This window comes from Populus euphratica, unplaced genomic scaffold, assembly GCF_000495115.2.
Source record: "Populus euphratica unplaced genomic scaffold, PopEup_1.0 scaffold274.1, whole genome shotgun sequence".
NCBI classification, from domain to species: Eukaryota; Viridiplantae; Streptophyta; class Magnoliopsida; order Malpighiales; family Salicaceae; genus Populus; species Populus euphratica.
Window position 1 is genome coordinate 234,677 of NW_011499993.1, and position 13,446 is coordinate 248,122.

At 35.7% G+C, this 13,446-nt stretch overlaps 1 protein-coding gene across 3 annotated transcripts; it reads left to right on the top strand.

Moving 5' to 3' along the window:
- The first annotated feature begins 1,945 nt into the window (after positions 1 to 1,945).
- Positions 1,946 to 12,386, top strand: LOC105140484 (uncharacterized). Of its 3 annotated transcripts, none has more exons than XM_011047341.1 (16): positions 1,946 to 2,431; positions 2,565 to 3,400; positions 3,846 to 5,210; positions 5,356 to 5,562; positions 6,126 to 6,197; positions 6,305 to 6,391; positions 6,545 to 6,582; positions 6,699 to 6,786; positions 6,863 to 7,003; positions 9,052 to 9,243; positions 9,334 to 9,413; positions 9,514 to 9,586; positions 9,668 to 9,769; positions 9,991 to 10,096; positions 10,682 to 10,769; positions 12,041 to 12,386. In XM_011047341.1, exons 1-16 carry the CDS (start codon positions 2,041 to 2,043, stop codon positions 12,225 to 12,227), a joined length of 4,053 nt encoding a protein of 1,350 aa, XP_011045643.1. In that variant the 5' UTR covers positions 1,946 to 2,040; the 3' UTR covers positions 12,228 to 12,386. The 3 variants fall into 3 exon arrangements, with proteins under 3 accessions (XP_011045643.1, XP_011045644.1, XP_011045645.1); XM_011047342.1 differs by having other exon boundaries at positions 6,305 to 6,382; positions 6,542 to 6,582; XM_011047343.1 differs by lacking the exons at positions 10,682 to 10,769; positions 12,041 to 12,386 and having other exon boundaries at positions 9,668 to 9,779; positions 9,991 to 10,090.
- The last annotated feature ends 1,060 nt before the right edge of the window (positions 12,387 to 13,446 follow it).

The following is a 13,446-nucleotide window of genomic DNA, read 5'->3' on the forward strand; positions in this document are numbered from 1 at the left end:
TTTTTTTCTTGTTTATCTTTTATTATTATTTGCTCTCTTTAGATAGAAAAAAAAAATTGCACGACAGATTTACATTTAGTAATAACAGGCTATAAATTGAGCATATAACTTAAAAAAAAATACAAAACTCAAAGAAAAAATAAATCAAAGTGTGAGGAGCCCACAAATAAATCAATAAAGATTCCAAAATATTTTTTAAATTTTTTTATATAAAAAAGGGACTCGTTTGGCCAAATATCAAACTAAAGTGGACATAAAAATTATGGGCAAGATGTATGGGTATGTTTTGTCAAACACATCCTTAATAAACATAATTTGGGTTAGCAGAGCCTAAAGCCCAAATCCAGTCCACTAATTACCTTCGCACTATTTCTTGCAATAATTACACAGAAACAAAGAGAAGAAGAAGACTTTACCTCGTGAAGTCGAAGGCAAAGGTAACAGTGCAGACATCGATTGAAGAATGCTCTCTTCCTTCTCTTTTCAGTCTCTTCTCCCTCTGTTCTTGTTTTTTTTTTTGTTATCTCTTGTAATTGCCTCCTCTTGAGGTTTTTTATGTTTACCCCCTATAGGGTTTTCTTTATCTTGTCTCTTTTTAGGGTTTTTTTTTTAATTTTTTTTATGATGGCCTCTCTCTAAGTTTCTTCTAATTGTTCTCTCTTTTGCATACACTGAGATTAGTATTTATAGTGCAAGAGTTTCATTATTTGTGAGAAGTAAAGTATCAATCAAACTTATTCTTTTTTTTAAAGTTCAAATTATAATTGAATTCGAAAATAGGCAACTATCATTATATTTTAAAGGTAAGGATTATGTTAAAGGCAGGGATTATCTTAAAAATAAGGATAAAATGACAAAAGCACATTGTAGTCCCTAATTTTAGTGCAAGCTCATTCAAATAAATCTTTGATATTTTAATTTTACATTTTAAACCTCATAAAAATTAAATTAAAAACTAATAGGCCAAAATTGGGTTACAACAGAAGATATCAATCTTTTAGTCATGTCACTTGAGCATGCAATAACATCAAGTAAAATATCATAAAATTAAGATTGCGATATTATGTCATCATGCGATCTCCTTGTAATTTATGTAGTATCATTAAATAATGTTAAATACTAATTTTTTTGAATAAAATACAATTAAAAATAAAAAAAATTAAATTTTTTACTAGGTTGGACTCAATCAAATATATTTAGATTTAGGCCAGACTCGTTAGATTATGAACAGTGGATAGTAAAACTCTCCATTATCAAGATGCAGGAGAAGGAGAGAAGCAACTCTCAGTTGCTTTCGGCAAACCTATGGTTTCAACATAAATTATATAAGTCTCACATAAATAATAAATTAAATTTTAACATTATCAAGTATGGTATTTGTACAATTTATTTTAAAAGTTAAAGCTGCAGTGTAAATAAATACCCTCTAAATCAACGAAAATGAGAAATTTAAGTAAATTAAATTTTAACATTATCAAGTATGATATTTGTACAATTTGTTTTAAAAGTTAAAGCTGCCTTGTAAATAAATATCCTCTAAATCAACGAAAATGAGAAATTTAAATTGAAAATGCATTCAAAAGTAGAATATATTATATGTATTTTTTATTATTATAATGAATTGTTTTTTAATTTATTTCAACTAATAAATAATTAATTGAAAAATCGATTAATAGCCAAATTTTTTTTATATAATTCAAGCATGTCCCATGAAATAAATTACTAGAAATTTGAAAATAAATAAAAAATCATAAAAGGCCAACCAAAAATAAAATAAAATGGATGGAGCTATTTACTTATTTTCTCCCATTTAAAATTACAACGTACAATAACTGTTAAGAACTGGTAAGTAAACGATTGCAAACTGGTAAGTAGTTTACTTTTTACTTCGTAATATTTATTCGTAAACTTAAAAGCTACTGTAACAAAACGCCAACTTCTCCCGCGCACAATTGCACACAAAAAAATCAAACTCCACTATCTCTCTCTCTCTCTCTCTGGCATTTCATTTCTACCCTGCAAAAAACCTAATCCCCCCAAATGGCATCAAATCCGGCAACTATAGAAGATCCCAGTCAAAACTCCAACACTGACGAGGAAACCATCGCTCTCAAGAAGAAACGGTCGCGGCGCGTGAGCTTCGCTGACCGCGAAATCACTTCCGTCCATATCTTCAACCGCGACGATGAATACGAGACCCCTCCTGACCCCCCTTCCACGAAATCCCCCATATCCGACACAGACGATGAAGTTCGTGCTTTTTTCGGTGACCTCGCCGATAGCGATGATTCTAAAGAAATATCTTCTCCCACTGGTGCCGATGATGACGATAACGATTATTCGATCAATTCCAGGAAGTCGTTTTTTCGGCCAGTCGAGTCGCCGTCTCCGGGTGGCAGCAGTATCGTTGGCTCTGCTTCTTGTAACGATGGTTTGTTCTATTTTTATTATTATTTGGTTTCAATTTTACTTGCTTTTTTTTAGGTCATTGTTGTTTGAATATTGACTAGCAAATTTTTTTGGGGAAAATGTTGAAGAATTTTTGTTGCCGTTACATTTTGTAGAGGACAACTTTTTTGGGCCTGTGTCAGCGAGTTTTATTAGAGCTGGAAGATTATCTGATTCTGGTGCATCGGATTGTAATCTTGATGTTACCATGGATTCGACTGCATTTTCAATGCATTACCGAAGTCTTGTGAGGTCAGTGTCGGGAGAAGAGTTTAAGACTCCCACTGAGGTTCGTGTCGCTGCGGAAGAGAAAACACCTTCGAATATTACCACCCCTTCTGATCCAGGGAGTTCCATGGTACTGACACAAGAGAAGAAGGTAACTTCGCAGAATGTTTCTGGTTTTGTGCAAGGTAGTGGGGGTAGAGATTCAAATGATATGAGTCTTGTGGGAGAAAACTTGAAGAGTTATGACTATGGGAAACTTTCTCCTGGTTTGGAAGCACTTTTATCAGAAGCTATGAAGGAGCCGCAAGCGGCTTCTGGTTTCCTTTCTGATTCTAGTAATGTGAAATTGTTGGAGAGGAGTGAGGTTTCTATGTTTGATGAGAATGAGAGCAGTTGCATGGATAGAAAGGATTGCGAAGATATAGAAGTTGGCAAGTTTGACATGCTTGACGTATCTACCAAGGGAGTATCTGTGGCCAGCATGGAATTGGATGAGGCAAATGTCATTTCTGTGAGCACCAATGCTGGCCAGTGCAGCACACCTGATAGAACGCAAGGTGTGGCAGTGGATGCATTCACTCATCACCAAGTACAAAGCCCTATTCAGCTAAGCAAAGTGCAAACTGCTGATCAGCTGGGTGGAGTGCAAATGCCTAATCAGCTGAGCAAAATACAAACTCCCAATCAGATGAGCATATTACAAACTCCTAATCAGATGATGCCTGTAAGATTTTTCTCTTGTGGGTTGGATCCTCCATTTCGCTGGTTCCTTCATTTGTATGAATTCAATAAGTTAATCTGCATAGGTGGTCTTTTACAATTAGTGGCCTGGATTTGTTCTGTAAATTCTCTGCATGATCTTTTCATTTTGTCTTTAAGGGTTGAGATATGATTACGTGGGCATGGTTTCGTTCTGGACAACTCTTGGCAACCATTTCTAGGTGTTTAGTTGGTGTTTCACAGACTGTGTTGAGGTGGTTTCGCTATTGCATTTTCTCTAAGTGATCATGACGATTCACAATTTTGCTTAACATTTACTGATATGCATCCTTGTCTTTTACAAAATGAAGATGGTTGTTTATGCACAGTTTTCCCCCCCCTATTGTAGGTGAAGGACCACAGTAAAGCTGCAATTGCAATCATGCACAGTTTCCCCCCCCCTATTGTAGGTGAAGAAGGACCACAGTAAAGCTGCAATTGCAATGGATGTGGAGTTGCCTGATGCTAGTGTCGGCATCACATCTAAAATGGATACTCAAGTTTTGAAGCTCAATTCATTAAAAAAACATGAATCTGGACAGCATTCAGCTGGCATTCTTAAAGATCATTATTTTGAGGATAGAAGAAATCAATACAACAATGATCATAATTCTGATCAACAACACAGTTCCATATCTTCTTTGTCTGCTAAAAGAAGGCAGGAGATATTTTTGGATGCTTCTAATTCCTGTAGACAATTATCATATGCGACTCCTTCACCGAAACAACCAGATTGCTTTTTAAGCAAGGCAAACTTAAAAAGCAGTGGGATTCAGCCTTCTCCCCTTGTGTCTAGTTTGAAAGATAGAATTGAAATATCAAAACTCAGATTGTCAAAGTTCATTTCTTCTGCAACTTCTTTCAATTCAGGGGTGGAAGAAAACAACAAAGCAGATAAAACTAGCAAACAGGTGGATTCCCCAGTTATGAACTTAGAAAAACATTTCTCTAGCATTGGCCCGAAGGACAGAGATCATGAGAGGTTAAGGTTAAGGAACATAGTTGGCTATGGTACTGTGGCTCCAAGTGATTTTGATAATTTGACTAACAGTGGAGGAACTGTAAGCCTTTCAGAAGATGGGGAATCTCTTATGCACATGTCTGCATGTATTCTTTCCAAGGAGAGGGAAGTCCGACCACATATTTTGGCCAAGAAATCCGACAGGACATCAGTTATCCCTGAATCCTCCTCATCAGTGGAGATCAAAGTGGATTTCACAAATCTTCTGAAAACAACCAATGCATCTGATAATTTTGTTTCTCCTCCATTGAAGGTTTTGGATCAGGGGTTATCATCAATACAACATCAAGAAAGTCTCTCTGGCGACATGAAGCAGCAACTGACATTTGATGAACCTGTTAGTGTTGGCTCCAATCAAGACAAGAATTCAGTAGGTAATGTTTCCATCAGTGCCCATGCCACTGCAGTAACTGACAAATTGTTATCATGGTTTGCTGAAAGGAAACCACAATCTGGTTCACTTCTTGATATTAATTATTCGGAAGACAGTTCGCAAGTGAAATGGGTGGATGACAGGCAGGGTTATCTTCAGAATAAGCATGGTGCATCTAAATCTCCAATGAACTTCCAAACTCCTTTGAGGGAGAGGGATGCCTCAAATATTCATCCAGTAAGGCCAGACAGGAATATCCTAATTGTTGCTCCTGACCTGAGACATTCTGAAGAGGAACTTCCCGGGGAAAGAAATAAATCTTCTCTGTACACTTCAGCCTCCGTCTACAGTCCTAAGAATGTAAATGGCTCGTCACTTAAGGTCATAGAGCTCTCTCTCTCTCTCTCTCACACACTCACACACACACACACACACACACACACACACACACACACACACACACACACTGAGACACAAACACGCTCACTTGGGACTCCATTATTTACGGACCCAGTTTCCTGGACAGGATATTCAGAGTTCTTCTGGTCGAAAAAGAAGAATTAGAGAATCAGTTCTTGACGATGCAGAACATGCAGAAGAAATTGGGAGGATAAAAAGGAGCCCAGAAAATAGGAATCCGCATTCTGATATGAAGTCCATGCTGGAGTCTTATGAAAGCATCAATGATAGGGAGGTGGTTATAGATGGCTCGACAGTGAAACATTGGACTGATGTATGTATAGATGTTACTATACCCTTATATTATTGTACCTGCTTGTGGTCAATTTATCAATAGTCGAGGTACCATTTATCATAGGTGTGAATTCGGTCTTGCACCTTGTGGTTAGGCCCGATTTCACCTTTTATGTTGTGGTTTATGCTGTGGTGTTTTCTTCCCAGTGGTTTGTTCCATTACTTTGTCCACAAAAGTTAATTTGTACTCTTTAACATTAAAGGCGGTATATTTTTTTTTGTAGATTGACCACAGGAGAAACAGTAAATTTTACTGCCATAGAAGTATAAATGAATGATAGAAATGCATGACTTTAATCACAAAAACTAGGAGATTTTTTAAGAAAATCATTACTTGATAGCAAATAGATAACGGAACAAACCCTTGAGGAGTGTTATGTTATTCAGAAGACACAAGGTGGCACAACACAAAGAAGGCATTGGCACCGGGGCCCTTTCTTTCTAGCTTGTTCCAATTTTAGTGTCTACAATACCACAAAGTAGTTTGGTATAATCTCACCCTTTATCTTTTGGATTCTCTCTAACTTTGTTAACACCTTGCAGATTTCACTAAAATTCTCGGGGGACACAAAACAGTTGCTCTCTCCATCAATTGATAAGCTAAATATTAAAGTGGTAATGTAGAATTTAAAATGTAATAGGCATTGGTGATCCCCACATTTTTTCCTTTCTGCATATACCTATGTGATTATGTTTCTTTTCTTTTCTGTTTCATTATGTAGATTGGTGTGTTGCAAGATATTTTGGTTCACCTGCAGAAGGTTAAGAAGTTTGAGATGCTTTGTTCCCAAATTCAGCCTCAGCCTCAGGTATGCATATTAAATTAACTCTGACATTTTATGGTTCTAATTGGTTCTTTGGATGCTCAAAAAATCTAGCCCCATCATTTCTTCTTATGAAAATGATAACAAATCAAGCTAACCATTTGCCTGCTAACACTGTTTTTCCAATTGGTTCTACAGAAAACATGTGATCTGTCCAGTGAAGTTAGGAGTAAAAGGTGGCTACTCATCATGTTGTTAATATGTCATGGATGCGGATGGTCATTGGTTCTTATATTACTGGATGGCATGGTTTAACATAACTGCTTACAATGTTGAGTGGATGTTGTTGCAGAATAGATGAAACAAGATCGGTGCTTTCCAAGTTAGTGTTTGAAAGGGCAAGGCTACAATTAATGTCTGCCAAGCGTGAGAAACTGCTGGTATGTTTCCTCTTTTGTGTTTTCCATTCTTAGGGTATCCATATCCTTAATCCCCTGCCTAGTATCTTCCATGCAGAAAAGAGCACGGCAACTGAGCTCTGCAATTCAGGAATCCAAGATTTTGAAGTCCAACAGTATCTGGCAATTGTCTGTGCCTGGTGAAGTTGATGATAATCTTCAAAATTCATGCGTGGATAAAAATGGAAGAAAAATAGAGGTATAAAATCGATTTTAAGATATGCATTGATTTATGTGCACTATATGCCCTTCAGCCCATGAAGTGCACTATTTATCACTTTTGTTTTGTTATTTCATTTCTGTATGCACCTTTTATTACCCAAGAGAAGAAAAGAAAATGAGAATGATTCAAACTTGGTGCTCAAATAATGTTATGGAAATTTCTCATGATATCTTATAACACAAACAAAGAGCTTGCCGAGGAATTAATGGGAACAACCTGCTTTCTGGAGACCTAAAATGTCAGTTTTTGGGTCTTTTAAGAACTTAGATAGCAAACATTGAATACTTTCCTCGTCAGCTGTCACCAGATGGTGAAAATTGTTCATAAGAATAATAACAAGATCCTAATAATAGCAAGTATTACAAAAATAGAACTCCCAAAATAACAAAAAATATCACAACTAATAAAATTGCAAATATTTTGAAAATTATTCTTGTTGTACTGCACCATTCTCATCTGGATGGAGAAAACTCAATCCTCCAATTTAAAATGTTTGAGAAGTACCACAAGTTTGATTCTTTTATCCAAAGCTTGAAGTTGCACACACCCTTGAACTTGAGATTAACAGTCCTTGGACATGCTTGCAAACAATGATGGCAGTGGCAATTTTTTTTTTTCAACCACGGGACCATTAAACTTGCATGGAATAATGAAGTCAATTTGACCAAACAACTTTCTCTTCTTCATCATACATCTTTAATGGTGGAACCTACATCCTCCAGCATAATGGACCTGTACTTCAACTTGATTGATGTTTCTTCTTGATGCTCCTCGTGAAAAACTTGATACTTTGTCAATACCATTCACCATGATACCATAGTTTTGAGTTTGTTATTGAGCCAGAAACTTTCCAAGCATACTGTTTTGAGCATGTTGAGTCACATAAGCCTCTCAAATGTCATTCTTATCTCAACCCTAAGGTGATACAGTCCACTCTCAAGATTTGCGTTCTCTCTTCCAAATTTCTGTCACCCATGACCTTTCCCCCACCCCATCCCCTGACACTTTTCTTATTCTGTTTTATTATCTAAGATTTGTTTTCCAGAACTTCAATTATAATGCCTTAATTGGAAAAAAAAAAAAAAGGACAACAAGAGCACTGCAGAATTAGATACATTGAACAGTGGCATCATGCCCTTCAAACAAAGGTCATTGAAATTTTGGAAATTGCAGCAGCAGAAGATGTTTGTTTTTTGTTGCTTGGACTGCAGTGATGGTAATTTTCTTTTTGGCTCAATGGTTCTTTCAGGGTTGGGATTGAATATGGCTCTGCTGCCAAAATTGATGTAGGATAGGATAAGGTAGAAAAGAAGATATATAACCTCAAATCCATGAAGGAATTACTACTGTTGAATCCACAAGAGCATATAAACAAAGAGGAAGATCCACCTCTCAAAGTGACTACACAAAGTCTTCATTTAACTGATGATGATATCTTATTATCATTCATGAACCACCTTCAGATACAGTGCATGATGCTTTATATGCATGCAAAAAAGCCCTAGAAGAGTACTGACTAAATAGGGAATAGAATCTTAATAATAATAAAGTCATAACTATAATAAAACCCTATTACTGCAAATATTACTATAAGAATACTTCCTAAATAATAGAAATACCTCAGGATTAATAAAATTAAAAATATCTTGAAAGTTATTCTTCTTGTACCGCATCATAGTGTTTTGTCCCCTTTTGAGGCTATATGGTTAGTGCATACCATTTTATAGGATAGATGTTCGTACTCCCTCTGTCCCATGAAAATAGTCCAATTTGATTAAAAAGAAAACAGTCAGTCTTAGCAAACATTGAAAAATTATTTGAATATTCCATAATTTTTAAATCCATGGCTGAAATGACTCATAATTAATGTTTTAGCTAAGTGCATGAGGAAAAATTATAAAAAATTGTGATTGGCCAAAAATCCAAATTGAACTTGCCCAATAGACTTGATTTGCTCCCATTCTGATTGCATATCAACTTCACTTCAAGTTTCTGAAGGAGATGCTCCTGTTATTGTCTGGCAGGATTCCGATGAGAAAGTAATCACAATGAGGCATGAAGCTGAAGCTTTAGATAGGAATATAAAGAGTTTAACTAAATCTTTCCATAGTTACTACAAAATGAAAGGCGAGCAAAGCAGTGGCGAGACTATTGCACTAGTTAATGATCATCTGAAGAGGAGAACCTCTTGCAGGTTCATACGCAAGGATTTACAGGTCTTTCAACTATTGTAATGACCTTTGTTACTGCTTGAATTTAAATATCTTATTTCATTGAGAGACAAATCCTGTCATCTATCTCCTCAGTTGTGGGAAGTTGAGGATCTGAGGAGCAGGAATGGTCAACTAAATTTTGTGCTCAACTACCATGACTTCATCAGCCAAAGGTTCCTTCTTTTCTGGAACGTTTCTCCTGGTTGAAAATCTGTTGTTGAGATATAAACTGCTTATATACTTGAGCGTGTTCTTTTGTTTTATGAAAAACAGGTTCACAATAAATGCTGTTCCCACCCGTAGTATATCTATTGCAAACCAATTGAAGCACACAACCATCATGAAGGTAATCAAGTCAAATTGTATTCTATATGTTCAATTAATTTTCAGTATTTAATCCCAAAACTCTATGTTTCTTGTTCATTAGATCTTCCCTAATATGGATGCTTGTGTAGCATTTTCATATGCTCTAAATTCTGAGACTACTAAGAAGTATGCGAGCTCCAAAATTCTGGCACAGGAAACACAAGTACGTCATGGTATTATTTTTCATTCAATTCTTTTATATCCTGCATTGAGACTCTTTGGATGCTATTATGTCTTTTAGCTTACACGGAAACTTCCAATCTAATTACAGCTGAAATGTATGCCATGTGCACTTTCTGTGTTTAATTTTCTTTGCTTCCCATCTGGGTTATTCTTACAAGTAATTGATGTTTTAAATCCTTAACTATTATTGTTGTGATGCAGGTTACCAGTTCACTATTGCATAATCTACTAGATGTGACTGAGGAAGTACAGCAGGCACAAATAGAAATCAGAAATCTGGTTAAGACAAGCTTTTCTTCTCCATCTGGTATAAACACCCCCCCCCCCCCCCGGTCATCTCCAATACCTATAATCTGGTCAAATGAATTATATTCTTAAGAAGAAGGTTGTCTGCATTACATATTGCAGCACTAAAATCAAATCTTGAGTTATGGTTCCAATATTGAATCTGAGTGTCAAATGACTTTCAGTCACTACAGTTGCCATGAACAAGATCAATTTAGCCTTTTGAATCTTGATGAGTTGTGCTTGTGCAGTAATCAATGCCCCATACTTGGTATGGAAACATGCAAATCAATATGCATTACATAGCGATGCACTCTTTGTTTTCTGTTAATCCTGCTGCCTTACAAGGTGACTAGGTGATCATAGAAATGTTTACGTATTCAACACATGCATCCTGGTTTCCTATAATCCTCTAGTGATGATTATCTTATTTGTGTAAAATTTATTTAATAATTGATGCATTTGATTCATCGAACCTCCTGTATCTGTGTGATTTCTTGATTGTTTATGCTATTTGAACATGCCAAAGCCATAGAAGCATGTGCATTTAGTCTGCTCTGCTTGGGTATGGTATATTACATATTATTATTATTTATTTTTTTTGCAGTTGAAAAGCTTGATTTGCTGCTTTGTTTCGTTGATTTTAACACTGGTTGGAAGGTGGTGGTGACTCTTGACATGACATGTTTGAATCGGTAAACCTACTTGTTCATTCCTTTTTCATATGTGGAAAAGGTCTTGCAAACTTCAATGCACTTGCTTAATTATATTATTATAATTGACAATAGATATAGAATATTCTGTATGTAAAAATAAACCACATTTTTATTTTTATCTAGTTTTGCATTCCTACATGTTTAGTGGAGAATACTTTCAGCTGTTTACTTTCTGCATGTCTCATCTCCTTGTTGGTCTATTTACGCAGTGTTGGTCTATCATACAATCTTAAGTAGGTCCTAAGGGGGTTAGTCTGTATAGAGGCTTACCCTTCTGATTTTTGTATCAATTGCCTACTCCCAAAACTCAGAAGAAGTCCCAGCTGGGAACCTTTACCATCATACCAGATCAAATAAAGATGCTATAATTTTAGCATGCACTTGTTTGCTTTAATGATGTGTGTATTATTCCTAGAAATAATTTACTAGTAAACCTGCATGTTATGTGAGCCCAATAATTTGACACGATTTTGGTTGGTTTGATCTTGTAGTTTTGTAATGTGATTCTTATGTGGTACTACTTATCATCAACAGGGACATCATAGGACTTATTGGCTAATCTGCTGAATACACTCGTTTAGATGTGTCAATCCTCCATGTAACAGGAATGTTAGCTTTTAGAAAATTAATCATTTTATCAACCTTCTAATAATTGCAACCATTATCTTTGTGAGAGCGTTGTTGTTGATGTCCATGCTCATTCTGTTAAAGTCACAATCAACTATAAAAATGATAATGAATTGACAACAAAGTGAAGTGAAACAAAATGAGAGTTTACATCCCAACCAGGAGCTGAGCTTTGTTTCACAGTACGCATCATGATTGAGAATGCAAATCAGATTATTTACCACAAAAAAAAAAAGCAGATCATTTGAGTTGATTGTTGTGTAAACTTTAGTCCAACCTGTTTTAGGCATTTCCATGAAAATGTTTTGTTGTGAAATGGTAAGGGCATCTGTCATTTCTTGTATTGGATTTATTTTTTACTACAAAGAAAGTTTCATAACAAATTATGCATTAACTTCAGCAATTCTAGTATTGGGAAAATAAATGAATCTAAACATGTAGCGTGTGGCCTGAGATCACTACTTTCTCATATACCACTTTGAGGAACTTGGACCTGTAGCGTGTGGCCTGAGCTCACTACTTTCATATGCTGTCTTCATTTTTAACAACATTGCTACTCTTTACACAGGCATTTACTGTATGTTTAATGATTGTGTTGTCTGATAACTTGGTTTTTGAAACAGTGGAGTTTATCCATTAGCAGCTGTTCCATATGAGTTACAAGCTTCTACTAATGGAACACACAAGTTGTTGCCCGAGTCACTCTCAGCTCAAGTAAAAGCTGCTGTTGATAATCTTAGAATCGGCTTTTCAAGGATTGCAAGGCTTTGCAAATGCATTTCTCAGGTGATGCAATCCTTAAGCACTTGAATGCAGTGAAGGGTCCATCTGTATTCTGTACTTACTTTCTGGGTGTTCTGGTCAGTTTGCTGATTTTACTATCATATCATTCTATACCTATAATCATTAGTAGAGATGTATTGTTCACGATTATTTGGTGCAATATGGATGGAGCGAAACTTCAGAATATTTGCATCCCTATCACGCCCAGGCAACTTCTGCTGGGACAATATATAATCTTTGGTGTACAGTCAGGGTCCATTAGAGGAGTCTTTCTACTTGATATCTGCTGTGATGGGATAGGAAAGGATTCTGAGAATATGTGCTATATATCTAGATGCGTGAACTTTTATTCTGTTTTTCAGAATTCTAGCTGCCTTAGGGGTGGAGATCTATTTAGTTCCATTCCTCTGAGATTGACATCAATTTGTTATAATTTAGGCTGTGTTTCCCTTGCTGGTGAAAAGCAGTGTCGTTACAACAAATGGACTTGTTGACTTCTAGTTGCCGCCTTGTTGCAATGAATTCTAGATAGCCCAAGGACTAGTTAATTAACCCCGACTGCTCGGTCAGCAGTTAAAAGAGATAACATTGGATATTCATGGTGTGGTAAACACTACCATTACAGAAACCTCCTCAAACCATGGTAAATATGTGGGCATGCAATTAAGACAGTATTTAATTTCAGGTAGGAGCTTAACAGTAGATAGATTTTGTGAAGTCTAATCTAAGTCTGTATACAGAAAATTTTTGGAGGGATTAACAGGGTACTTGTAGAAGATTGGAGGAGATAACTTCACTTGTTTGGTGCATGCATAGAACATGGCAAGAAATAGTTTGGTGTGTTGGACATCCTTATTTTGTCCAACCTCTGCCTATAAAATACCTATTCTTTTTTTAAATTTCTATTTAAGTACTCCATCTTTAATTATTTATTTGAGCTGCTTATCTTTTATAATTTATATGTCATGGTGGCCTTGATGAGTTTCATCAAGGGAGTGGTGACGTAATTGTTGAGATTTGAAAAAACAAATTTATAAAAAAAAACATATTGATAGTTTTTTTTTCTTTCCTGGATTAGATGTTTTTATAAAAGGGGTATTGATAATTATCCCAATGCTATATAATACTTTTACTTTTGTAATCACAGTTCTATTAAATTTACTCGATATATAGTAAAGGTATAATTTAAGAAAATATATATTATAATTAAAAGGTATTTATGTAATGGAGAAAATTAGAAATTAAA